At 52.9% G+C, this 24,819-nt stretch overlaps 1 protein-coding gene across 1 annotated transcript in view; it reads right to left on the bottom strand.

Moving 5' to 3' along the window:
* Positions 1-24,819, bottom strand: part of KAZN (kazrin, periplakin interacting protein) — a 179,375-nt gene that overhangs the window by 52,920 nt on the left and 101,636 nt on the right. Inside the window, exon 3 of the mRNA XM_038166572.2 lies at positions 9,481-9,649. Coding sequence (XP_038022500.1) covers positions 9,481-9,649 — 169 coding nt within the window. The remainder of the gene's footprint in view (positions 1-9,480; positions 9,650-24,819) is intronic.

The following is a 24,819-nucleotide window of genomic DNA, read 5'->3' as shown; positions in this document are numbered from 1 at the left end:
GAGACTGAAGACGCGCTTTCTGCTGTTTCACCAAGCAAAAGTTTTGGCTAAAATTTGGAAAAAATTGGCTGCCAAGGACAGCATTTACCCAGCCCAAGCACGAGCGCATGGATACAACACAGCGTTGTGTGCGGCATCTGCACCGGGATCTGAGGGATCTGTTCTGCTCTGGATGCCCTCCCGTACCTCACGCTGCTGCTCCTGGAGCTGTGCACACACACACGGAGGCTTTCTGTGCTCTGTGCACGCTGGAAAGGGCCCTGGGGGGCTCATCCACGTGGGGGCTGCATCTGCTGACTCCTGCACCTCCTCTCGCCACCGATACAGGAACTGACACTGGGACACGGGATGCTCTTTGTGCTTCCACCTGACATCCACCCCATGCTCCACGCCACGTTATTTTCCTTACCATTTTCTCCTCTTTTTCAACAGAGCGGATGATGAAAACTTTTTGGCAACGTTAATTACCAATTTAATACTGCTCTCCTAATGACACATACACAGATTTACAATGAGCTCAGAGCAGCCCCGCTAATCAGGGATAAACCTGGTGTGCTATAGAGGGTTATAGGTTTTTATTCGTCTTTCTTGTTGGTCTAATTGATGGTATTACCCTCTGAACTGTACACACACACAAAGAAACTCGAGATATGCTGAAAACACGGCCCAGGGGAAGCAGCGTGTGTTTGATGGTTTCCTACCGATTAGCTCTGGCACCGATGACGTCCGCTCGTGCCATCCACCTGCAGCCAGCCTAACTCACCCTTCTCCCTCAGGATGCTCAGGCTGATAGGAGGTAGTGGCTACTGATACCAAGAAAAGCACAAAAATATCTTGAGGGCATCACTCCGACTTCTCCGCTTCTGCTCCTCTCTGTACTGGCCCAAAGACATCGATGCTCGCTTCCTAATGCAAGTCCAGGAAAACGCTGCTGTGAAAGAAGCTGGTACTTGCAGCTCTGGTAACCACCAAAAATGAGCTAGCAAAGGAGAGCTACCCGGCAAAAAGTGCAGTAAAGCAAAATATTCCCCACTTGTAGCCTTTACATGCTGCTGTGAGCAAAAGGGACCCAGGTCCATCAGGCCGGCTCCTCAAGGCGCACATCATTTTCGTTCTTGGAGAGGAACCCAAAGCTCGGCGGCTCCCAGCTCAGGCCATGCTGGAGCACCCAACGCCGGCAATTCTGCGGGTACCTGGGTGACTTCAAGGACCCAGCCCGAGCTCCTGCCGCAGGTACCTGCCCACCCAAAAGCCCAAACAACATCTGCACCACGGGGCAGCTCCCTGCAGCCACGCCGGTGCCAAAACCCCCTGCAGACCTTTCCACCCCTCACGGGCAATGGCAAAGAACTGGAACAGGTCACCCAAAATTCCCTCTGCTGAGGAGTTACTGGGTTTGGCCCCGTGCAATATTCCCACCTGCTGAATAACGTGCTCAGTGATGAGGCCAGAGGTGTGCTTGCCGACAGCAGGCTATCGACGGGCTGTCGTCGACACGCACCAGCCGGCTCTGCTCCTTTGATGCTATCTGGAGCCCTTAATGCTGCCAGCAAGCGGAGTTAATGCCTTATCTGCATATGGGTTTTAAATCCTGCACTGTGGTCATTATCAAATTATTGTCAGACTAATTAACAGGCAAAGCTCTCTAGGCTTTTTTTTTATCCTTTTTTTTTTTTTCTTCCTGTCTCTTAAGTAAAACAAATAGAAAACGATCCCAAATATATCAGGATTCGGCATCGGGCTACCTTCAGCAGCTACAGCTGCGCGGGGCACAGCAGGCTAACCACGGCAGCACAGGGAGCTCTCTACCCCTAAAACCACGACAGCATCGAATAAATCTCCAAAAACCTCAGCCCGAGATCACACCGTGCCGTTTAAATGAAAAGAATCCATAAGGAACCTACAAGGTATTCAGAGCCATTTAGGAAAGTGCTTCCCATTCATCTCGCCATGCCTGCCACGCTGAATCAAAGCGGTTTTGCCACTGCAGAGTAAATGCACCCATCAGAGGAATTACGCCCCAAATGAGACCGGTCCCTAACGAACGCACTCAGAAAGGGCTGCGATAAGATGTGCAGGAGATGCCTCAAATTGGATCATTTACCAAAATAACCTGGAAATGGTGCGTGCCCGGGGAGCAGCAGCGCATACAAAGGCTCTCTGCAAAGGTGGGGGCAAGGCAAAGCGCACGGAGCCCCCTCCCTATGGATCCCACACCCACACCCAGAGGCAGTGGTTTTACAAAAACATCCCCGGGATTTGAGGGCTTTGCATGAATTCCCCCCGATGCTGACGCTCCGTGACCAGCTGCCTACCTTCAAATTCACTGCACCTGCAATAACCTTTTGGCACCTACTGCGACATCCAGAAGAGGCCTTCACGGGATCAAACCCAGCCCTAAAACTAACTCGGTGGCCCTCTGCTGCTTCTCAGGCCCACGTCACCACAACCCTGTAAATCTGATGGCTTCCCCAGGGGGGCTGCACTGCTTTGGCCGCGCTGCTCTAAATTCGCAGGAGCTCCCTCCAGCAGCCCTCTCCGCCAGCCTCCGTTTTTGGACCCCTCTCTGCCAGGAGCGGAGCTCGTTCAGGAAGCCGGAGCCCGTCTGAACGACAGCCCACGTGGCTCAGAAACGAGCTGCCTGGGCTGGGATGTCAGCGCTGAGCTTTGCAGATTCAATCACCTGATGCAAACGCACCGGGAGCGCAGCGCGTCGCCATCCGGAGCGGTTCCCCTGCCCCGGCTGCAGCAGGGAAGAAGCGAGGAGGGATTTGGCCACGGGCACTTAACAACTCCTGATCTGTTACAGGGGGTGGGAAAGTGCAGGGAATTAAGCTGCAGGTGGAGAAAACTTCAGGCTTTGCCTGAGCAGATAAGGTAATAATTGACAAACAGAAAGCAAAGAACCGCGTCTGGTCGAAACGGCAACGCCGATGCACACAGGGGGGAATATTTGGCAGCTGCAGGATGAAGTTGTGTTTCTCAACGTGTCGCTGTTGGCCAGAATGACAAAACCACGCTGCCAGCCCTCGCCCAGCAGTTCAGAGCTGGGCTCTCCTCCTCCTCATGGCCCAAAGGAGTCGCTCCAGAACAGCTCTGCGGGTGTGCGCAGCAAGGAGTGGGAAATACACCCCCTAAACCAGTGCCCAGATCCCATGCCACAGGTTACGGGGCCGTGCTAAAAATCAGCCTGCCCTGCTGACTTTCAGAGTACAGCCAGGGCACAGGAACAGCCCTCTTAGCTCATTCCTCTCCTTTCCTTCTCCAAGAAGGAATTGGGATGCTGCTAGAGCCAAGCGGCTTGGCTCTGCTCCCACACGTTTCCCATAGCTGTCAGAAACAGAGCAAAAATAGTTTGGGGCATAGGTATGGTGGGAGGAAGGTGCTGGGAAGAGCCAGTCCCGCTCGCTCCAAAATCGCAGCAAAACTCCTGCTGGCCTCGGCAGAGCAGGCGCTGTTTAAAATTCAGAGCACAGCTGAGTTTGGCCATTTTCCTACTGGAAAGCTCAGCGTAGCCCACTAAACCCTTCACAGCTCTCTCTTTAGGTTTCTTCTAAGATGATCTTTTCCCCTTTCTGCAACTTAAAGGGAGCGTCTAGACTGCCTAAACCCAGCCATCAAAGTTCAGCTCCTCAAACCTCTTCCTCAAATCCATTTGCTCTGCTTTCTACCCTGAACTCTGCGCATCTCCCCCCAAAAGAGGGGCACGCTTCCCATGCCCGTATGCCAACAGCAAATTTTGATCTACAGCGGCATCCTCCAGCAATCTGAAACATCCTGGAAAAAAAATCCCTCCGATGGGACTGACAATTCTGTGGTTTTTTTTTTGGAGGGGAGGATGATGGACAATTTGCTTAAAAATAACGGGCTGGAGCACAAGCGCCCGGGTGCGCTGCCAGCACTCATCTGTCATCATCTTGGTGCTTAAATGATGCGCCTGCCCGCGTGTGCTGAGCGCAGGAAACCCTCCTGCTGGATGGTGGCCAGGAAATCCAGCTGGCACGTCAGCGTGCCGTTCGTTTCGGGCAGTGCGTGCTGACCGCTCGTCCCAGGACCCCGCACATTGCACCGAGGGTTTCGGGCAAATGCACGTGCCATGAGGAGCCTCTGAGTGCTGCAGGAACAGCCACGACGGCCATCGCTGGAAAAATCTGGCAAAAAAGAATATAACTTTTTTTTTTTCCCCCCTGAATATCCAGAACCATGTTGGTTCTTGGGTATATCGTTTCTTTTTTTCATCCGTTCCTGTGCCTGTAGCTGCTGTGTGGCATTTCACGGTCACGAAGGTACGGCCACTTCTGCAAATGCCATGTTTGTGTAAGAAATAAAAGGCAAACGAAGAGGGAGGCTCGCTTACAAAACCCAAACACCGCCCGTGGCTTGGCCGTGCTGCAGAAGATGCACAACCCTGCTTCATCCGCTCTGCAGAAACCTGCTTGTCATCAGCATCGCCAGCTCTTGGGGGCTTGCTCGCTGCTGCAAAAAAGAGCCAAAGGAAAACCCGAAGGGAGGTGCTGGCATGGCACTGCGCTCGCCTGCTTGCTCCACACCCCCCCGGAGCACACCAAAACCTTATTGGCACCAAATACCATTCCCACACCGCCACCAGTCGTGGTGCTGCTCATTCGTAAAACTCGAGGCTGAAAAGCAAGCCCCTTCCTCGACCCGTGTGGCTGGAGCCAGGCTGAGAGGCACCAGGGCTCAGACCGGGGGCCACCGCCTCCAGCAAGCATCGCCCCCAAAGGCATGGGCAGAGCTGGTCATTCCCAACCACGCACCAGCCTCCTCCACACCTCTGGCACCATCCCACGTCCCGCTGGTTCAGGGGCTGTCACTAAGCCTCAGTTCTCACAACTCGCACAAACAGGCGACGGCAGTGAGGAGGACCTGGGGAAGCCGACTCGACGGCGCTCCGCACGCCCCGCGCGCGCTGCTCGTGCAAGCTGCTGCGTCAGCCTCCAGCTCCCTTATCTCACGCGTCGCTGTCAACAAGGAATTACGAGAATTGAATTTTAACAAGCTGCAGACGGAAGCAGTGCCGCGCATCGTGCCCGTGCTGAAGTTCAGTGCCTCGATTAACGCTGTGTGCCACGGCCCCGCTCGCTGGCGGCCGAGCAGCGTGGACACCTGGAGGAAAGGCTCCCGGCACCCGGCTGTATGGGCTGGGCAAGGCCCTTCCTTCCCTGCTGCAACCTGGAGAGGATAAATATCCAGGTTTGGGCAACCTGGAGAGGTTTATACTGGGGAGGCAGATTTCTCTGCATCATCTGGCCCCAGTGCCAGAGAACGCTGAGCAGCCGGAGTAACGAAGGGTGAGTAACGGGATGAAGGTCTGCCCTTTTGGGGGACGCCCAGACCAACCAGTGATTATCCGAGTGGCCGAATCCAAGAGAAAATTGCATTAACTTTCCCCAAGATTAAGACCAGAGCCTGCCTATACCTCCCTCTCTTGTGAATCTAGCACCAAACGTTTTCACGGTCATGCTGCAAGCTGGGGAGCCAGAAATCCTGGGTCCTGTCCTTCTCCAGCTTCGGAGCTTACTCGAGCTCACTCATCCTCCAGCACTTCATGAAAACTCCCCTGGTCGGGCTTTAAAGGAACGAAAATCTAAATATTATCATAAATCTTATGCTAACCGTGCCAAATGAGACTTCTGAATAGAAAGACTCCGGATGCATAAAGATGCTTTAAATTAACATCCTCAAAACCTAAGGTGTGACGGGGACCTGAAGTGCTGGCTGCAGCCAGATGCTTGAGCCTAAAGCAGCCAGGTGAATATTACTACGACGCATTTATCTCCCAGCACGTGCAGCTGTAGTAGTAACAGCACAGCAAGACCTTGATCTTGCGATACACGCGGTGCAAAAGCACTCCGACATCCAACCGGACTGCAGCATCCGAATTCCTCAGGTTGTGTTACAGCAGCAGCTCTCAGGCTCTGCAAGAACAAAGAACAGCAGGGAAAAGACCCGGGAAGATGAAAATGGCACGTTTGCAGCAGCCCCAGAGGATTATTCGCAGAACAGCGATAGCACCGAGGTAACTGCTCACCTCCTGGGCAGAAGTCAAAGTCTTCGTGTTGTAGCAGTGGAAGTGGACAGAGATCAAGGAGAACAAGAGGACGCTGTTTTAGGCTGCCACGAGCACAAAGGTCCTCCTGGCCCAGCGGCATCCCAACAGCCAGGACGTGACCACACGTGGCCACGATCACTGCGCAGCGAGGAGGAATCCCTTGCTGCAGGAGCAGGGGGCAGCTCCTGCACCCTTTCCAGCCAAATTTTGGCAGCACACAAAAAAAACGCCACCACCGGTGGACCCCGCCACAGAAAGCGCTGTGTGCCACGGAGGCGCTGAAATGGGAAGCGAGATGAGCCAAACGCTGATCGAGGTCTTATTAATAACACTTGGCTATTGATTGCACTTTACATCTTCAAGCGCTTTGCCAACATTAATTAATTAAGGTGTTTTCCATTTAACGCTGAGAGGAGAGCAAAAGCAGCAGGCGAGATGGCCCAAGCGCCTGGCTCAGCACGGCCTGTCCTTGCTCCCCAAACTTCCCATTTCCCCAGAGACCTCGCTGCTGCTCAAAATTATTGAAAACCCTCGCGTCGATTCAGCAAAGGACTTCACCCAGGAGGCCAGAAGCACACCCTGGCATGCCAGGGGGCCACGGAGCCCCAGCAGCTCCAATGCTGTGCCACCCACCCGCATCCCCACCATGGTGCAAACCAGAGCTGGGCCACCGGGTGCTGACACCCAGACCCAGAAGCACCGAGAGCAGCCCCACAAGGAGCCAGCGACACGAATACCGAGACGAATACCACTCTGCATTCACCTCTGGGTAATGCTACGGCCAAAATAAGTCTCCAGCAAACTTGCTGGTTAAAACGAGGTGCCAGGAGCGAGGGGTTTGGATGATGAACGCTCACGCTCAGGACTGTGACAGCACGCGGCTTCATCCCTACCCCCGTACGCACGCCCACCACCCAGTCCGTCTCTCTCGGCTGAATTCTCCCAGTTTTGTTACAAATTGCAGGAAAAAAGCCCTCGGAGCGTTACCTCCCCGCTGCCCACGTGCGAGCAGAGATGGCACGGTACGGCAGGGAGAAGTCGCGGTTGGCACAAAAGGGGCAGTTATTACCTCGAGCTGTCTCAAGCTGCTCCGTAATTATGGGAATGCCACACTTCACCGAGGCAGCGTTAATTACTGAGCGAGCTGAGCACGGAGGCACACGTTTCCCTCAGCTCACCTAACTCCGGACCGACCCAGCACACACCCACCTGCAGCGGTGGCAGCGACGAGACCACCACGGCCAAAGGCACCCGGGGGGACCTCACCTCGAGCAGACCCCCCCCCCCCACCCATCTGAGCACCACCACCAAACCCTAAATCCCCTCGGGCTGCTGGCTGCCCACCCCATTTACCAGCCTCCAGCTCTCCCACAGCACGTGGGCTTACACCGAATAGCTCAGCGACCCTCCTACCTACACAGCTCATTCTACTTATTCAGAGTCATTTTCAGCCCATACTTCTGAAATCATCCTAAAAACCCCTGGAGACCAGAAGGCTCCCTACAGACACATCAGGCACACCTAGAGCAGCAGGCACAGGGCAATGTATGAGAACACAGATAAATAATAGTATAAAATTTGGAAAGGAAACCCAGAACGGAGTGAATCAGATCTATTTATTATCTTTTTTTTGCTGAGACCAAGCATTCCTCCCCTGGGCTGGATACGTTGCATTTTAAATACCAGCCTCTTCAACACGTGGGGAAGGGAAAAAAAAAAAAAAACACAGCCAGAGCTACACGGGCTCGGTGCTGGCCCCCAGCACAGCAAGATGAAATTTGCCTGCTGACATCTGGAGGCTGGAGTGAGCCCTCCGGGGCCTCCTGCCCTGCCAAAGGCACTGCTCCGGTGCCCGGCCGAGGATGGGACCGCTCCTGGCACCCTACAGCAGCTGGTATTTCCACCAGCACCCCAAAGCAGGTGGGATTGGGGTTATTACACGGGAACACGCACGCTTTGGGGAACAGAGCGCAGTTCTTCAGCACTGTTATAGCACGCCAGTTATTTCCCAGCGTGCTGCCAGCAAAGGAAACCAAAGAGGTGCTTTTCCATCGCCCAATGGGTTGAAAAACCTCTGAGGAAGGAAAAAAAAAAAGAAACCCTGACCCCTGGCAAACCACCCCAAATCCCTCCCTCGCTGGGGTGCGCTGCCGAGCAGAGGCACTGCCCCTCCACGCAAACACACGCGCAGCAGCCTCCTGGAGAGGAACCAGCCCAAGCCAAACCCCAAACCCGCAGCAATAGGTGCAGGGAAGGGCAGCCAAAGGGTTTCCCCCGGCCCTTCCAGCTCTCAGCCCTCCTCGGCTGGCTGCATGGGCAGGAAGGGGGCCGAGGGGGTTATTTGGGAAGGGGTGCGGGTCCGCGATGCGCAATGGGGTCCGGCACAACTTTGCACCTGGGCACCACTGCACACACCTGGGCACCCCGACACGCACCCCAACACCATGGCATGTACCCCAGCACCCACCCCAGCACCCCAACATGCACCCCAGCACCCCGCTCAGCCCCACCTGGCGATGGATCCCATTAAACAGGTGTACCCCCCCCTCGCCACAGCCAAACCCAACAGGTTGGCTGCAACAACCCCCCAAAGGAACCCCTCCAAACCGAGCTGCACCGACACCACCAGCCGACAACAATACCCACCGGGGGTACCACTGCCTTTAACCCCCCCCCGGCCACCCAGACCCCAAAAGGCGACCCGCACCGAAGGGCGACCCGCATTGCATGGGGTCGGCTGATCCCGTCAGTCCATCAGGAACGAGGAAATCGCCCCCGGAGCCGTGCCCGGAGCACAGGTGGGATCCCAGCCCGGCTCCGAGCCATGGGGCCGGGATGAGCCCGGCACCCGCAGCCCCTTGGGGGGCACCGAGGGGCGGCTGCGTCCCGGATCCCACCGGGTTGGGGCTTCGGTGAGCAAAAAGGGCCCCCCCCAGGCGGTCAGCACCCGAGGGGGGGGCACGGAAGCGATGTGTCCTCACCCCCCCCAAGGTAAGTTTTGCCCCCCATGGGTTTTTTTTTTGGGGGGGGGGCAGCTCGGGGCTGGGCAGCCGGAGCCTCCCCGGGCCGGGCGATGCCGGCGGGGAGAAGATGGCTGCGGCCGGCTCCCCAATTACGAAACCGGTAAATCGGGCTGGGGGGGGGATAAAGAGAGAAAAACGGGGGGATAAAGAGAGAAAAGGGAGGGATAAAGAGAGAAAAGGGGGTAAAACAAGGAAGGGGAGGGGGGTTAAAAAGCGAGAGGGGAGGCAGCAGGTAGAGCTTTGGTGCCGAGAGCGCGCGCGGCGCTTTTTTGGAGAGCTGCTCCTTGCCAAACAAACCGCGATGCGCTAAACCCCGATAACCCGCGACCCCCCCAGCCCTTAAACCACCCCCCCCCGCTTCTCCCGAAGCCGGCGGGCACCCACCTTGCGGGCCGTGCTCCATGGCCGGGTCGCTGCCCAGCTCGGCGAGGCGGCGGCCGGTGGCGGCCAGCTCGGCGCGCAGCGCCGTCACCTCCTGGCCCGCCGCCTGCAGCGCCCCGTCGATGCGCAGCGCCAGCTGCTTGTTGTCGTCCATCATGTGCAGGATTTTGGCCTGGGGAGGGGTGCGGGGGGGGGGGGGAAACGGGGACGGGGAGGGGTAGGGGGGGACGGGGGGAGGAAGAGGAGGAGAGAGGTGAGAGAGCGGGAGCGGCGGGGGGAGCGGGGAGGGGCGGGGAGAGGGGAGGGGAGAGGGAGGGGTTGGGTGGGAGGGGGAGAAGGGGGGTGGGGGGGGGTTGAAGGGGGGTGGGAGGGAATAAGGGGGGGTAAGGGGGTGTAAGGAGGGAATGGGGTTGGGTATGGGGGGTGCAGAAGGGAGTAGGGTTGGGCATGGGGGGTGTAAGGGGGTGCAGGAGGGAATGGGGTTGGGATTGGGGTTGGGCACGGGGGGGTGCAGAAGGGATCGGGGTTGGGCACGGGGGGTGTGTGCAAGGGGGTGCAGAAAGGATACGGGTTGTGCAAGGGGGTGTCGGGTGCAGCAGGGAATGGGGTTGGGCACGGGGGGGCTGTGCAAGGGGGTGCAGAAGGGAACTGGGTTCTGCAAAAGGGGGTGCAGGAGGGAATAGGGCTGGGCAAGGGGGGTGTAAGGGGGGGCGGGAGGGAATGGGGGTGTGCAAGGGGGGGTAGTGCAAAAGGGGGTGCAAATGGGAATGGGGTTGGGCACGGGGGGCAGTGCAAGGAGGGTGCAGGAAGGAATAGGGTTGTGCAAGGGGGTGCAGAAGGGAATGGGGCTGTGCAAGGGGGTGCAAAACTGGATGCAGACGGGAATAGGGTTGGGCAAAGGGGGAACAGTGCAAGGGGTGCAAAAGGGAAGGGAGGCTGTGCGGGGGGGGGGGGGGGGGGGGCAACCCAAAAAAAAGCCCAAAAGGGAATAGGGGGGCAAAAGGGAACAGCAATGTGCAAGGGGGGTGCTATGGGGGAACAGCACAAGTACAAGGGGGTGCAAAAGGAAACAGATTTGGGGGGGGGGGGGGTGCCCCTATCTGCTGCTCCCCCCGAGGCCCCCCCAGCACGGAGTGGGCGTGCAAAGGTCGGGGGGTGGTGGTGGTTTTTTTGGGGGGGATGGGGGCGATTCTGGGGGGGCAGCGCTGCGGCAGCCGCTGCATTTGTCCCGTGCCCCCCCCCCGGGATGCTGCGGGGAGCGCTGCAGTGCGGCCGGGCTGCCAGGTGCTCCCGGGAGCGCTAATTAAGCGGCTCTCTGCTAATTGGGCTCGGGTGCACGGCCATGCCCCGAGGCTGTGCGCAGCAGGCAGAGGGAAAATGGGCTGACCGGAAAATAAAATTAAAAAAAAAAAGATCCAACTGGACTGATTCTTTTTCTTTTTTCTTTTTTTTTGGGGGGGGGGGGGGGAATAAAAAAGCAACCTGTGTGCAGGCAGCCAAAGTGTGGGGACCCAGGGAAAATCCCAACCCCATTGGAAAAAGGGGAAAACAGCCCTGCCTGCATCTGTAGGGATTCACTAGACCCTTCCAATGCTTGCCTAAACCCAGACTTTTGGGGGAAAAAGCTGGGAATTTGGCTTTGGCTTCTGCTGCTGTGCAGGGACAGAGCGTGGCTTCGCCCAGAGCTGCAGAGCAAGCACGTGTGTGTGTGTGTGCGTGTGGATAAAAACCACGTGTTGTGCCCCAAAGGGTGGGTGAAGAACCCACAAGGGGAATAAATGTGCTTTCTTACATCTTTTGGCTTCTCTGTAGGCACATGTGCAAGAGGTGAGGTTCTCTGAGCACATACGGAAATTGAATTTGAGATAAATGCCCGGTTTGTATCAGTATTTGCTGCAATTTCTGCTTGCAAACGAGACGGTTTTGTACGGAAGCAGATCACCTGCCCGTGCAAACGCAGCAGCGAGTATGCAAAAACTTGGGCATTGCACTTGAATGAAACCTGAACTTCAGCAGGAATGAAGTCAGCTTTCAAGCACAGGCACATTATTTTTATCATAAAAAAAGTCGGGTTAAAACTGATTTGAGTCTTCCGAGAACACATTCAGCTGCTGAAGCAAAGCCCAAATTGAGCTTAGGCTAACCTCAGGAACAGACTGGTTGAATTGCTATATTGGCAGTGCTTAATTATTATTTTTTTTTAATTTACCAATGCAAGAGAATTTCTAGGCTAGTGTATGGTATCTAATAAATAAATAAATAAACATTCCTTAAACTTTGCTGTGGACTCCACATTTTAATTACTTTGCTTTAAAAATCTCCCTTACTGCTTGAAGTCCTTTGGAGATTAGCCTGAAGACATCTCCGCAGACTTTCTCCCCTTCCGTGCACCCCCTCCCGTCCCCGCAGGGAACAGCTGGGTCCATTTAAAATGGATTTTGATCTCAAAGCAGGATTTGGTTTCTCTGAGCTTCCCCCTGACCGGAGGGTGCGGTGATCCCGAGGCATGGGCGAGCTCTGCAGGAGGCAGCACAGCTCGGACCTGGCTGGAAACTGTGGGGTTTGCTGTGGGGTTTGCTGGGTTCCCTTTGGGGCTGGAACCGGGACCGTGAGGTGCCCTGCAAGCACCACTGCTGAGGATAACCTGGGGCTGTGCTGATTCCTGGCCAGAAGGCGAAGCCCTTGCTTAAGTCCTCAAGATGAAACGAAGCATTAAGAAATGAATTCATTCCCTTTCTCCTATTAGTTTTGAATTAACAAAAAAAAAAAAAAAAAAGAGAGAGAGCTAATTAAATAGACAAAATTAGAAACATATTATTTCCCCAAATTGCCTTTTTTTTTCTTTTTTTTTGTATTATTCTAGCTTTGACTGGGTGCGCAACAGCTCCGTGGTGTCCCTAAGGGACGGGAGTCCCTGGTGGTGCGGATCTTTCTGCACGGCTATCCTTGAAGTGCTGAAAACCCCCTCAGTTTTGGGTGACGTTCCTGTAGTAGCATCACATCCCAGCTTGCTATTTAAAATACCTGGATGGCATAAACACGGATGGAGGAAGGTTTGGGAACACTGCCCACCCTGCTTGCCCTCACTTCAGCCTAAGTTGTTCGGTGAAGGGAAGATGAGGAGGTTTAGGAGGTGGAAAAGGGTTGGGCACTGCTCGGGCTTTCCAAACTCTTCAATTTGCTATTGATTACCACTTTCTGTAGTTTAATATGTACAGTATGCAAAGGAACCACTTTAACTAAATGGAGAAAGCCTTTTGTGTTAGGAATGAGCATAATCTAATGCGGCCCTTTGACTTGATTCAATTAAATCCTTTCTTTTCCAATTAAACAATCAGCCAGAATTTGATAAAAATGAATTTCTACATGTCGTCCTCCAGCACGATGACCTCTGAGATTGTGTGGGCTTATGTAAATTCTGCTGATGGCTTTTTATCTGCTCGTGTGTCATTCCACGAGCACACACAAAAATGCCTTCTCTTGGTGTATTTACATTATTTCCTCATCTGCTCAGCGTATCTCTGTTTGCAGTGACAATTCCCAGCTGGAGAGGCATTGAGCATCACCAGCCTCCTCCAACGCCGCCTCTGGAGCCGACTCTGGCTGGGACGAACCCGGGGGCTGAGCTGCTCCTCCATTTCACCAGGCCCTGCCCTGCCACAGTGCCAACAGCAGCAATTTGGCCTGGCCCAAATGTCACCAGAGGCATCTGCGCAGTCATTTATTCGCTAAGAAAGCACACCCCAAAAAAATCCAACTGTCCACGAGACCAGCAAACTCGGGCCTGAAGTTAGGGAACTTTTCCAGCACTTTTTCTAAGCTATTTCCACCCAAGTTACAATAGCTGCTGAAGTCTACATTTATTTTTTTCCTCCTACGAAGGTCACATTTTTATTTGTCTATTTATAACTGCATTTAACCCCCCTTCCCTTCTTCCTCTTAAAGTATTGAGCACCGGCTCTTTGCTTCCCCCGCTGGAGTTATCGCGGCATCCTAATGCAAGCCCTGCGGATGTGCCAAAGCCAAAACGTTTGTGCTTCAGTTTATAAATTACTGAAGTCATACATTACAAGAAGGGGAGCAAATGCTAGCCAAGGATGGGCAGGTTCCACGTTGGGGTCAGTGTTGGTTACCCCACGATGCCCCAAGGAGACGTCCCCATCCCAGCTGCTGTGTGGGTGAACGCGTCCCGCTGACCTTAGGAGGGGACCCCCGAAATAAAGCCATTCCTGGCGATAAAGTGTCCCAAACTGGGGGAATTACTTTGCTGTGGCCAGATAGGAGGTGAACACAGCAAAAGCAACCCGAGATCCTAACTTCCCGGCATGGACACACCCCAGTTACCATGGTGTGAACCTGGAGGAATCCCCCTGGGAAAGGGGAATGGAGAAAAATGCGATGCGAGGGATTTGTCTCCAGTAAACCCATTTTATGTTAATAGGAAGCAGATTTTGAGCCCCCTCGCAAACAAATGACTTCCATAGCATATTTCACAGCTGAGCGCATCGATGGCACCAGCCTTTATGTGCAGCTCTGTTAAACCCAACATTTGTTTAATGAATTGCAGCAATCCGATGAATCCTTGTACGGCCAAGCCTAGACTTGAGCTTTTATGGGAAGACATCAGGTTTTCTCCCCGGCTGATACCTAGGAACCATTACACATCCCTCGCCAGGTCAGGGTTACTCCGTATGCATCTAAAAGGGGAATTAAGCTGGTGAAACTAGCAGGGTCAAACGCTGTGGAGGTGCTGCAGCTCTTTGTGGGATGACCTCCTCCTCATCCTCATCCCCAGGGTCAGCGTGGATACCATGACAAAACTCCATCCTGCTGTTTGGACATATTCCTTGCTACAAACCACACATGAAATGCTCCTTTCATGGCACAGAGAAGTGATGATGATATGGTGCTGGGATAATTCAGCTTCCTTACGCTGGTGGCCACGCAAGCCTGCAGTGGGAGCGCGTATCCTGCACGAGGAGCAAGGAGAGGGCATGCGGAGCAAACCCTGCATGCACGATACCCTCGTGCTTGGTAGCAATGGTGAAAGCTGCATGGCACTTTGGTAAAACTGCTTGAATTTCCAAAATACCTTTCCATAAGTGAAGAAAGAAGTAAGAAGCAAAGAGAATGCGCATCAGGCAAAGTCCATATGAAATGCCATTTCATCTTCCTTCCGCGGTCACAAATGGGAGAGGAAAAGCAGGGCTGGCTTTTGCAAAAGTGCAGGGGTGATTTGGGAGATCGAGTCCCACAGCAAGGAATCAGCTCTTGGGAAGAGAAGAACGGGAAGTCCACGGAGACATCTGCTCTGCAGACCCAATTCACCAGCTGCCCAGCCGCTATTACAGGGATCTTATAAAAACTTGAGCGAATTGGGAGATTCTGAACCACTCGGATAGCAGCATAATAGGTGCCAGGAAAAAATCCTGTGATCAATCAGCAGACAAATATATACTTAAATTAGGTGTTAGTGGGGCAGATGCAAGAAAGGTGATTATGGGTTGCCTCTGTGTTTCCTTTGGCAACGAGGATGACACGCTGGGTGGGTCAATGCACCCTACCATTAATACAGCATCAGCATTCGCCTGACAGCTTCTTTGTCCTGTGAAGTCAATTCCTATCAAGACGTGACATTAGCAGGAGGCAGGGTGAAATTCAGATGCCTTTGAATTTTCATGACCCTCTAGATGCTTCCCCTGCTTGAGGCTGGCAGATCACAGGCAAGACCTGAGCCTTGAATTGGGCAGGAGGCAGCAATAAACGCCCGCACCCAGCCAGTGCAACCGTGGCCAAAAATATCCCAGGGAAAATGAGTGGGACAACAGCCCTTTCCTCCCTCCCCAGCAAATCAAGCTGGAAACAGGGTTGGTAGGGCATGACACATGGGAAACCAGCCTACTTTCCCCCCACAAGCTGCTACCAGCAGGGTGGACTAATCCTGTATTGCACAAGATGAACAAACATGAGATTGCATTTCCCACTCAATTACGAAAGCTCTAAAATACACCTAGATAATGCTGGCTAAATACTTGCAGCGTTATTCATGGTCGCGTGCAGCTCTGTGCTCGGGAGCGCTCATCCTCACGGGATGGGCATTTTTGGTAGAGCCCCAAAATCAACCAGCCAGAGGTGCAGCGAGAAGGGTTAAAATGCAGGGAGTGCAGAGCTTTAAGCACGGAGACCTGGCTGGTGGTGCTGTCTCGGCTCAGACGGGCTCAGCACATTTTCTCTTTGAGGGCTGCGTTCAGAAAACCAACCAGCCGAAGTTTAGGCACTGCCCCACCGCACCTTCTGGCTGACTGAAGGGTCACTACTGAAACCTGCTGGTGGTCGGTGTACCCAGACACAGCACCCAGAGAGAGGAGGGGGTGTGCTTCTTCTAAGTCCTTTCGGCTTTTGATATAGCTAATATAAAGAAAGAAAAAAAAATTAGAAAAAGAAAAAAAACAGCAACCCCCAACCACACAACCGCAAGCGTGATAAAGCATCTTAGTATAAAATCAATACCGAGGCGATTAGCAGCCTTTGAAGAATTCTGGCCCTAAGTCAGCCCGTGGCAGAGATCAAACGGGGGTGCTGTCAGCTCAGGAGGGCATTTACCTATCTGCTACCCGGCAGCTCCAACACCCAGAGCCGTCCCCGTGCCTCCCTCTGCTCCTTTTTCCCCAGCACAGTGCCAGGGGTCGCCCTCCCTCACCTCCTCATTTAGGGTGCTGGTTTGGGTCTGGAAGAGCGGCTTTACACCACCCCATAAAGCATCTGCACCTTCGGCCGTGCAAGCTCTGCTTCTGGCCCGTCCCGAAATAAAAGGTGCTTTGCTCTGCCAGCATCCCCAGGCTGGCCAAGGCTTTCTTATCAATTCCTCCGCTTTGGGGGAAAATTTGAGATTAATCCAACCGGCTGTGAGCTGCCACAGGTCTGTGAGCAATCTGCAGTCCTGGGCTGACAGCAGCGGGCATCAGGCGGCACATCACGAGGAGCTCGGGCTGCTGATAGCAAGGCCGATGGAAGCCTTATCAGGCAGCCCGGGTGAAAGCTATTTCCAGGATGCCCAGGGCCGGGGAGAAGCCGCAGCAAAAAGAAGTTGGAGAAAATTACTGATATTGTTAATGGCTTTTCTTGAAAGCTGGGAAGTTTTCCCAAAATCTGGCAGAGTGGAGCGCAGGGAAATGCCTTCACGTGAAGGTTGGGTGGAACAAGGAGAACCCGAAGGAAAGCTGGCGTTCTCGTGCCAGGAATTCAGCCATCAAAGAGGGGCTGCTACGGGTGGTGTCAGAGGGGAGAGTGAAAAAACAGGGATGCAAAACGCTTTTTTTTTTAAGATGAATTCCCTAGAAAAATCTAAATCCATCTCTGAGCACCAGCACATCCCTCACCCCAGGGTTCCTCAGGACAAGCCTCCAGTTGCGCAGCTGGCCCAGCTGGCAGGAGGGGGATGTTCGGAAGGTGATGCACGTAAAAGCCATCCGTGGCAATTACACAGAGCAGGACAGCTGCCAAGCTCCCGTATTTGCTCCCTGTCAGTAGATTTTATAGATACAAAGATATATATATCCACAGAGCTATTAATTTTTCCGATACCCACACCCTGAATGAGGGTAATATGTTAATCCTATAAAGTTAGTGACTCCATAACGCAGCACTCTGCTTTAGGGCAATTTTTCACCTTATTAACTTTCTTCCAGCACGCACGCAAAAAGAAAAAAACCTCTCCCCACCAAAAAAAAAGCCCACGGCGGGGCTGTGCCGAGACGCTGAGCACAGCTTGGCCAGAGGCGGGCACGACAAAACCTGGGAGGTGAAGCCTGAGAGACGAGGCCCGGCCCGAGGCGTGTGCAGTACAGCTGCTGGGACAGATGGTATTAAAACACGGGGTTATTTATGCTCCTTCCATCCACACTCGACCAAAAAGCCAGGACAAGCACCGCGGATGCCCATGCTCTGGTTGCCCCCTTCCCGGCTTCCCGATGGCTCTCCATTCAAGCTGGCAGTTCAGCAGTCCAGCTTGCCTCAAGATTAAGATCTGCCTCATTTGCAGTTACATAATTAGCAATTACCCTAATTTCACTTACATTAAATTACTTTTTTTTTTTTAATAAACATTATCTTTTCTGACAAAAAAATAAAAAATAAAACGGCATGGGGCTGCTTCAGAGCGCTTTATAGAAAGCAGCGGCGTCATTATCCTGTTCTCAGATATAATGTCTAGATACTTTTAATGAAAATATTCATTATTGCTAATTTGCATCTCTTTCAGCTCTAGGAGAGAAATCAAATGAAGATGTCAAAACAGTGCCACCTCTGCCAGGGGAAAAAAAGGAGACGTGGTGACCCCCAGCCCCCCCAGACGTTTTGTGTGGAGGGAGAGCGCAGCTGAAGCACACACCCTGCCTTGTTTAAGACAGCCTCAAATTGTGAGAGCTGTTGAAACACAGATGTTAACCACGATGGTGGGAGCTTGTTGTGGTTTAGCAGAGACTTTTCCCGAAGATAAAGCACATCCTGAACGCCCTTCGTGCTTGCTAGCAACAAAACTTGTACTAGCAGGAGAAAATATCTATTACACCTGTGAAATGCTTCGCTGAGCTCGCAGAGTGAAGCTAAAATAATCTTTTTAAAGCAAATAGGGATGAATACTTAAAAATAATAAAAAGTTGGTGAATATTCATTTGAACTCTTAAGCAAATTTGCCCTTGTCATATTTGCATCTCTCTTGTGTCCCCCGCCTGTGCAATGGGGTTTTATTAGCACGAACATCCACAGAAAGTGAATTTGAAGCCTGAATACCCATGGGAAATGAATTTTAAATTCACTCGCTGTGTGCAGTCACCCAAGAAACTTGATCATAATTGTTTATTATACTTAAATATTTATATTGTGGGAGCACTCGGTAGATAAAAGGGCCCTGCTGGGTGCTGCACAACCGCTGCCTCCAACCACTGCCAGCACCAGAGGCGACGTGTGACAGCTCCGGCCAGGCTGGGCCACCTCGGAGGCGAAGGGACAGCCCAGATTTCGAGGTCAGGAACAAGGGTTGGGCTGGAGGCATCAAGCTGTTCCTGCAGGATCGAAGTTTCTTCCTCCAAGAAGCTCGGAGGAAGGTGCGAGCTGTCTTCAAACGCCAGGAGCCTGCACGGGGCTGAGATGGAGTTGGGGAATGGGAATTAGCTGGAAACATCCTCGCCAACGCCCTTTTCTTGTCTGAAATCCCACGTCGAAGGTCCAGCTTTCAGCAGGGAGCTCAGATTTCCACTCTCGCAGGGCGTGGGGGGGGGTTACAAAGGACTCCTCTATTTTCCACTCCACAATTTGCAGCCCTAAGCGCTTCAGAAAGCAACACCCACGGCTGCACGCAACCCCGCTGCCTCCTCCAGCAGATTCCTGCCTGGGGAGCAGAGATCCAAAGGCACCAAAACTGCCTCAAAACTGCCTCAAAACTGCCTTTTATTTATTTATTTTCCCACCCTTGGAAAAAATGGGGTGCCCTTTCTGCAGTATGGGACCCTTTTTTTTTTTGGCTCGGTCACAAACGATCCATATCCCGAAGACTTCCTAGCAAAGCTGCCTCTGGTTGAGACAGCACCGATCGCATGCTGGACTTTGCAAATGTTTTTTTTTGTAAAATACTGAATTAAATGACAAATACCTGCCACATCCTGGCACCCTGGCCGTGCAGCACAGCGCACGAGCCTGCAAACCACATCGCTGCACACCCAGAGCCTTTGGAGAGAGGGAGGAAGCACATCAAGAGCACGTTTTGAGACCAATCTTCACTAAATTCTTTCTTGCTATTCCCTGCTTCAGCCTGGAATGCACTGAGCGAGCAAATTTTTTATGATTATGGAGAAATAAGCGCAAGGTCAACTCCCTGCTGGAAACGGGGTAGGTTCTTAACATTGCACCCACAGCCCGGCACCAGCAAATTACCAACTATTACGGGCTGATGAACAAAAGGAGAGCTGAATTTGCAGCTCCGGTTACAGTAATGAGGACGCACAAGAGAGCGAAAATTGCATTAGCACATGCACGGAGCTCATGCATTTCTCTTCAGCTGGATTCAGAGCAGCGTCAGCTCTCCGTCGGCTCTCCCTGCCTGTACCTACGGCTCTGGCTTTTAATTACCAGCACCGCTGCTGTGTTCGGGTTGCTTGTGTCAATTTGCATTCAGGACAAGGCCACGGTGCAACAGTTGCCTGCTCCTCCATGGAAGTAGGAGGTGCTATTGACAGCTCATTGCACACCATCAGCAGTTACCAAATGTTAAACCACCCCCAAGATGCTGGCAGGCAGGTCAGACGCAGCATTTCACAGCGGTTCCTCTGAACGTCGGCCACTGAAAAGCCATCGAAAGCTGTGATGATGCAAATGCAATAAACAGGAGAGGAATCTGAGGAGAAAACCCAAAAGAACCCCAAATACTGTTGGGAACAAGCTGAAGGCGGTAAGGTCAGCACACATTGCAACTCCACCAGGGAGCTACCATAACAAAATTTGTGTCCAACAGCCCAAAACCACCTTCTCCAGGATAATAATTCTGCTGCTTGCATAGGAAGTCAAAGCTGGCTCCTGGCTTGAAGTGGTTAAGTCCAGGGCTTCTTTAAATGAGAGAATTAATGACACTGAACTTCACAACAAAAAATTAAAGGCGCCCCAAAGAATGTTCCCTTAATTGTAGCAGCCTGCTGCATTAAAGCTGCAAGAGGAAAATTCATTTACAATTCAGCTATTAAATTGCAAACCATTACCACTGCTTTTATGGCTTTATATTCCTCTAACGAATTTATTATGTAATTACTTCGCGCACCAGCACCTTTTCTCGCAAGCAGAGTTGAAATAAGATGCCTTTTTCAGAATCCAAACAACTCCACATTTTCCAGGTGCAATTTATACAAATGGATAAAATTCCAGTGCAGTCAGCCTGGGGCACCTCAGCACGGACCCGAGGCTTTCAATTAAAAGTAAATACCCAAACTTGGACACTTTGGTGTGGAAGAGCCGGGACGAGGACCTGCATCCAGGACTGGTCCATGCTCTGAGCTGGAAGAGGTAAAACCAGGCTGGGTGGGAGCAGCTCCTCCAGCAATTTCCCCAGGAAATGCAATGAGCAGGGCTCAGGGCTTGCTCTGGCGACTCTCGGGGAGCCCGTGGTTTCCAACCTGCTGTGGATTCAGCCCATCCAAGTAGATAAAATCAAATGAAATAAAGGGATTTTCTCACTCTCATTTCCCACCTCTGCAAAATCAATCTGCAAATAAATTAGCGAATGCTCAGGCGTAATGCAAAAAAAAAAAACAAAAAACGCATAAAGGGGCATTAAGCAGGACACGCACTTCCCAGGCAGAATGACTGCGTTATTGTTAGAGGATGCAAATAAATTCACATCATGCGCCTTTTCCCCCCTCTTTTTGTACCAGCCCCGTCACAAGGAGGGAGGTGGTTGGTCTGCAGCACTGCCTGAGCCCTCGGGAGCCTCTCGAGCAGATTAAAGAGCCGATTATGCTGGACGGGGAGATGCAGCCAGCCTGCGCCCGTCGGGCTTTGCACAAACCTAGGTTAAACACTGGCCCCAGCCACGCCACCACCACGTAACCGTCTTCTGGGGAGCAATTTCCTTCTCTCATAGCATTTTCATCTATCCTGAGCCACCCGGGGATGTTTGTCACCACGGTTCTCATCGCACCTTGCATGCACCCTTGGTGCGCTCACACGGCGGCGCTTTGCTGAGCTGGGCTTAATGCACAGGAAAAAGAAAAGGGAGGCAGAAGAACAAGATATATTTTTTCCCCTAATCACAAATCCTTGCCATTTGATTTATTTATTTATTTGCATAAAGGAGATCTTTGAGGGCTGATAACTAGAGAAAATGCAAAGCAGGGGGGCCCTTACAGGTCACACAAACCCCCCTTTTCCGAGCCCTTCTCCCCCTGCTGCAAGTCACCGGGGAGATTCCTGGGCTCTCCCTGCACCCCCTAAAGTCCCTGCAAGCACCTTCATGTACCCAGGAGGCAGCTCCCCCTGCTCACACATCCCAAAGGGCTCCCTACAAGGGCTGCATGGCACGAGGCTGGTCGGGGACCGTGCCGGGGTCTGGTGCGAGAGGGATGCGCTGGGAGAAAACGGGCTGCAAAAGGCAGGAGGGGGCCAAGGAAGCCGAGACCCAAATCTCCCCAGGGGTGGCTGAGAATTTGAGGTGGTTTTCCTTCTGAGGTCTGTCTGCATCACTGCACTTGGGGGTTGAGCTATAAATGCCCGTAGAGGGTGTGGGGAGAAAGGAGAAGCTGAAAAGAGGATTGCGGGTAGAGGCAGAGAATGAGCTGCGTGCTGAGGTCAGGGCGCAGGGGCGGATGCCCCAGCAGATGCTGGACAATTCATAATGATTTCCCCGGTCACCCCGATGGGGCAGGGCAGGCAGAGCACGAGGGAAGGGATTTGGTGCTTGGGGTACAGCAGCAGCAGCACCACGCACCTCGGGGCTGCTCCTTGGGTACCTTCACCGCAGCCAGAGGCCGAGCAGCACGGAGCAATTCCCCCTGCCAAGCCCTGCACCCCGATTTACGGCCACCAGCTCTCGGCGAGCACCGCGGATGGAGCCAGCGGTTGCCATGGCAACTGCGGATTTTCTTGGAAATCCTGCAAAAAGGAGAGCGAAGGCCCCCCAACCCCCAGGAGCAGCTCCCTCGCAGGAAGGGCTCGGCGCGACGCGGAGACGCTGCGCTCCTCCGGGCGGCCAGCTGGAGCCCTGCAGGATGCTCCCAGTCAGCCCCGACCCCAAATACCTCGTCCAGTGCTCAGCAGCTCTTGGCCAGCTCCCCTCTGCCAGACCCCAACCCTTGGAGATCGCTGAAATAAGCACAGCTTCAGGGCTACCTCACGATGCAGCTCAGCAGGGGCACTGATTTTGTTTTTTTTTAGTTGCAGCCCCTCCGGCAGCGCATCCTCCATCGATGCATGATGGTAACCCACAGGACTGGCAGATGGGAGCACCAAAATTCAGCCTCATCCTTCGATATTTTACAACCTATTTTGCCCCTCGCCAGCCCCGGGGAGCTGCTGGCGATCAATGACCCTTTTAGTAGCAGGGCTGCACGGTCCCAAAATTCAGCTGCGCCGCTGCAGAGCCATTTGTATGCTCACAAGCAAAGCCCTTCCTAGACGGATTTAAATAAAGTGGCTGGCAAAATCCCCGGTGAATATTTGGGATAAGGCACATATAGGAAACCCAGCCTCTGAAGCCATCTCGCAGCAACTTTTGTTCCCATGGTGACTAATGTTTGTGTTTGCATCCCTTCCGAGTGTTTCTATCAGATTTTCTTCATGGAACAGCTGTTACAAGTCATTTCACCAAGACAGATGATCCTGATAAGGAGCAAAGTTTCCATTCTCCACAAATGCACATTTATTTAATAAAAATCCAAATAATTCCAACCCGGAAAAAAAAAAAGAGACATGCTTTGAAAAATTGATTATCAATGCGGCAGCCTGATGGAAAGAGATTGAAGGCAGCCAGGGCATCGCTGCCGCCTAATAGGAGGGTGATAACACCACAAGAGGAAATAAATAAAACAACTCTTAAAACGCTAGAAGCTTTATTAAATTTGGCTGTGATCTGTCCCCGCTTGGACTTCAGGCACGAGCGTTATAGGTACAAACGCCGCTCTGATGATTGCAGTGGGGTCAGCAACAAAAAAGGGGGGCTTCCTCCTGCCCCCATCCTCCCGCACCACCTCCTGACTCCAAAAATCTGATGAGAGCGGCCAGGGAAAGTGAGCACAGCTCCATGGTTTTGGATCTAATAATCCAAGTTCCTCAGATGTCCCAGTGCTGGACTTTTTATATGATGGTCACAGAAGGGTTGAGGTTGGAAGGGATCTCTGCAGGTCTGCTGGTCCAACCCCCTGCTGCCATTTCAACTCCGTGATTTTTTTGAGTATCATTATTTTTAATTAAGAAAGGATGGCTCGCGTTTAGCTTCCTGGAAAAAGTATTTGAGGCTTATTTTAGCCTCTTTAATAAAGCAGTTTCTGGCCAAGAGCTTAGAATATGAGCTCCCTGTTTGGGTCTAGGCATGGACTGAGCCTCCACAGAGGCTTTGTGGGACCTGCAGCATTCCCCGGGCTGATTTGGTGTTAATGACAAGAGACTGGTGCCACGGTGGCCTCTGACTTCTTCTGCATTTGTTATTTTCCTCTGGAAAGATAAACGTGGCAGGGTCAGGGCGCTTCTGGCAGGGCTGAAGGAGCTGCAGAGCCTCTGGAGATGGCACCTTGAGCTCCTGGCTGCCTCCCTCCTGCTGCTGGGCCATGTCTCATGCCTCAGGTGGTAAAATAAGGAATAAAAACCGGCTTTTGGATACAGGGCTTCAGGTAAATTCCCTGCTTCTCTTGCAGAAGACCTCGGCTTCAACGTCACCCACATCTGCACAGAGGAAGAGGTACGGGAATTGGACAGCAGGATCCCATCACCACCACGAGCACAGAGCAGCAGGGCTACAGGACCTCCTTTCCCAGGCTGATGCTTTCCTCCTGCAGCTTTTTCTTTTTTAAAGTTATTCTTTTAAGATCTCCATGCTCACACAGCCCCTTACTGATGGTGAGCAGGGAGCACCGTTCATTCACGCCACCCAAAGTGCCGAACTAGGGCACAAAGCAGCAGCAGCCAGGTGCTGCTTCCCGCACAGAGCCGCCACGCACGGGCACCAGCACGGGCTGCAGAGCTCCTTATCATTTCCATCACTCCTAAATACCAGCTCATCACGCTGCAGAACTCAAAACCTAAGGAAACGATTTCCATTGTTAGCCTCCTCCTCTTTAATTTGAAAACTTCCTGCGAGTAATTGAAATTCCTGCTCGGCAAAAGCCTTATCTACCGCTTTGTTTAGTCAGATTAAGAGAGATGGGACCTGGCTCTGGTTTGGATGTGCTCAATATTTGTCTCTGCTTTCAGAAACATCTCCTACCTTTCACATCGCACGAACTGCTTCAGCCTCCTGCCGGCTGCCAGCACACATTGTATTGTTTTAATCAGCAGCCAGAGCCGTGCTGAAAGCCAGCCCAACATGGCACAAGGGGCACTCCAGCACAACACCAGCCTTCCCCTTCTGTCTTCGTGCCTCGAGTCCGGCACACCAGGCTCTGCTGCCATCAGGGCCTGAAAGCATGGCAGCTCATGTGCCTTCTACTACCCATGGGGATTGCACGGGTTCTCCATCCGTGCAATCCTCCCTTTTTCCATTTGTGCCACGCTGCAGCTTGGCTTTGCCACCCCAGGGAGGCTGCAGTGCTCAGCGGGTCAGGGCTGGTGATCCAAACACCTGCAGCTCCCACAGGTTTCGCCCTGCAG

The sequence above is a fragment of the Anas platyrhynchos genome, chromosome 22, assembly GCF_047663525.1.
Source record: "Anas platyrhynchos isolate ZD024472 breed Pekin duck chromosome 22, IASCAAS_PekinDuck_T2T, whole genome shotgun sequence".
Taxonomy (NCBI): Eukaryota; Metazoa; Chordata; class Aves; order Anseriformes; family Anatidae; genus Anas; species Anas platyrhynchos.
The sequence above is the reverse complement of the archived record's forward strand: the minus strand, read 5'-3'. Positions and strand labels throughout refer to the sequence as shown.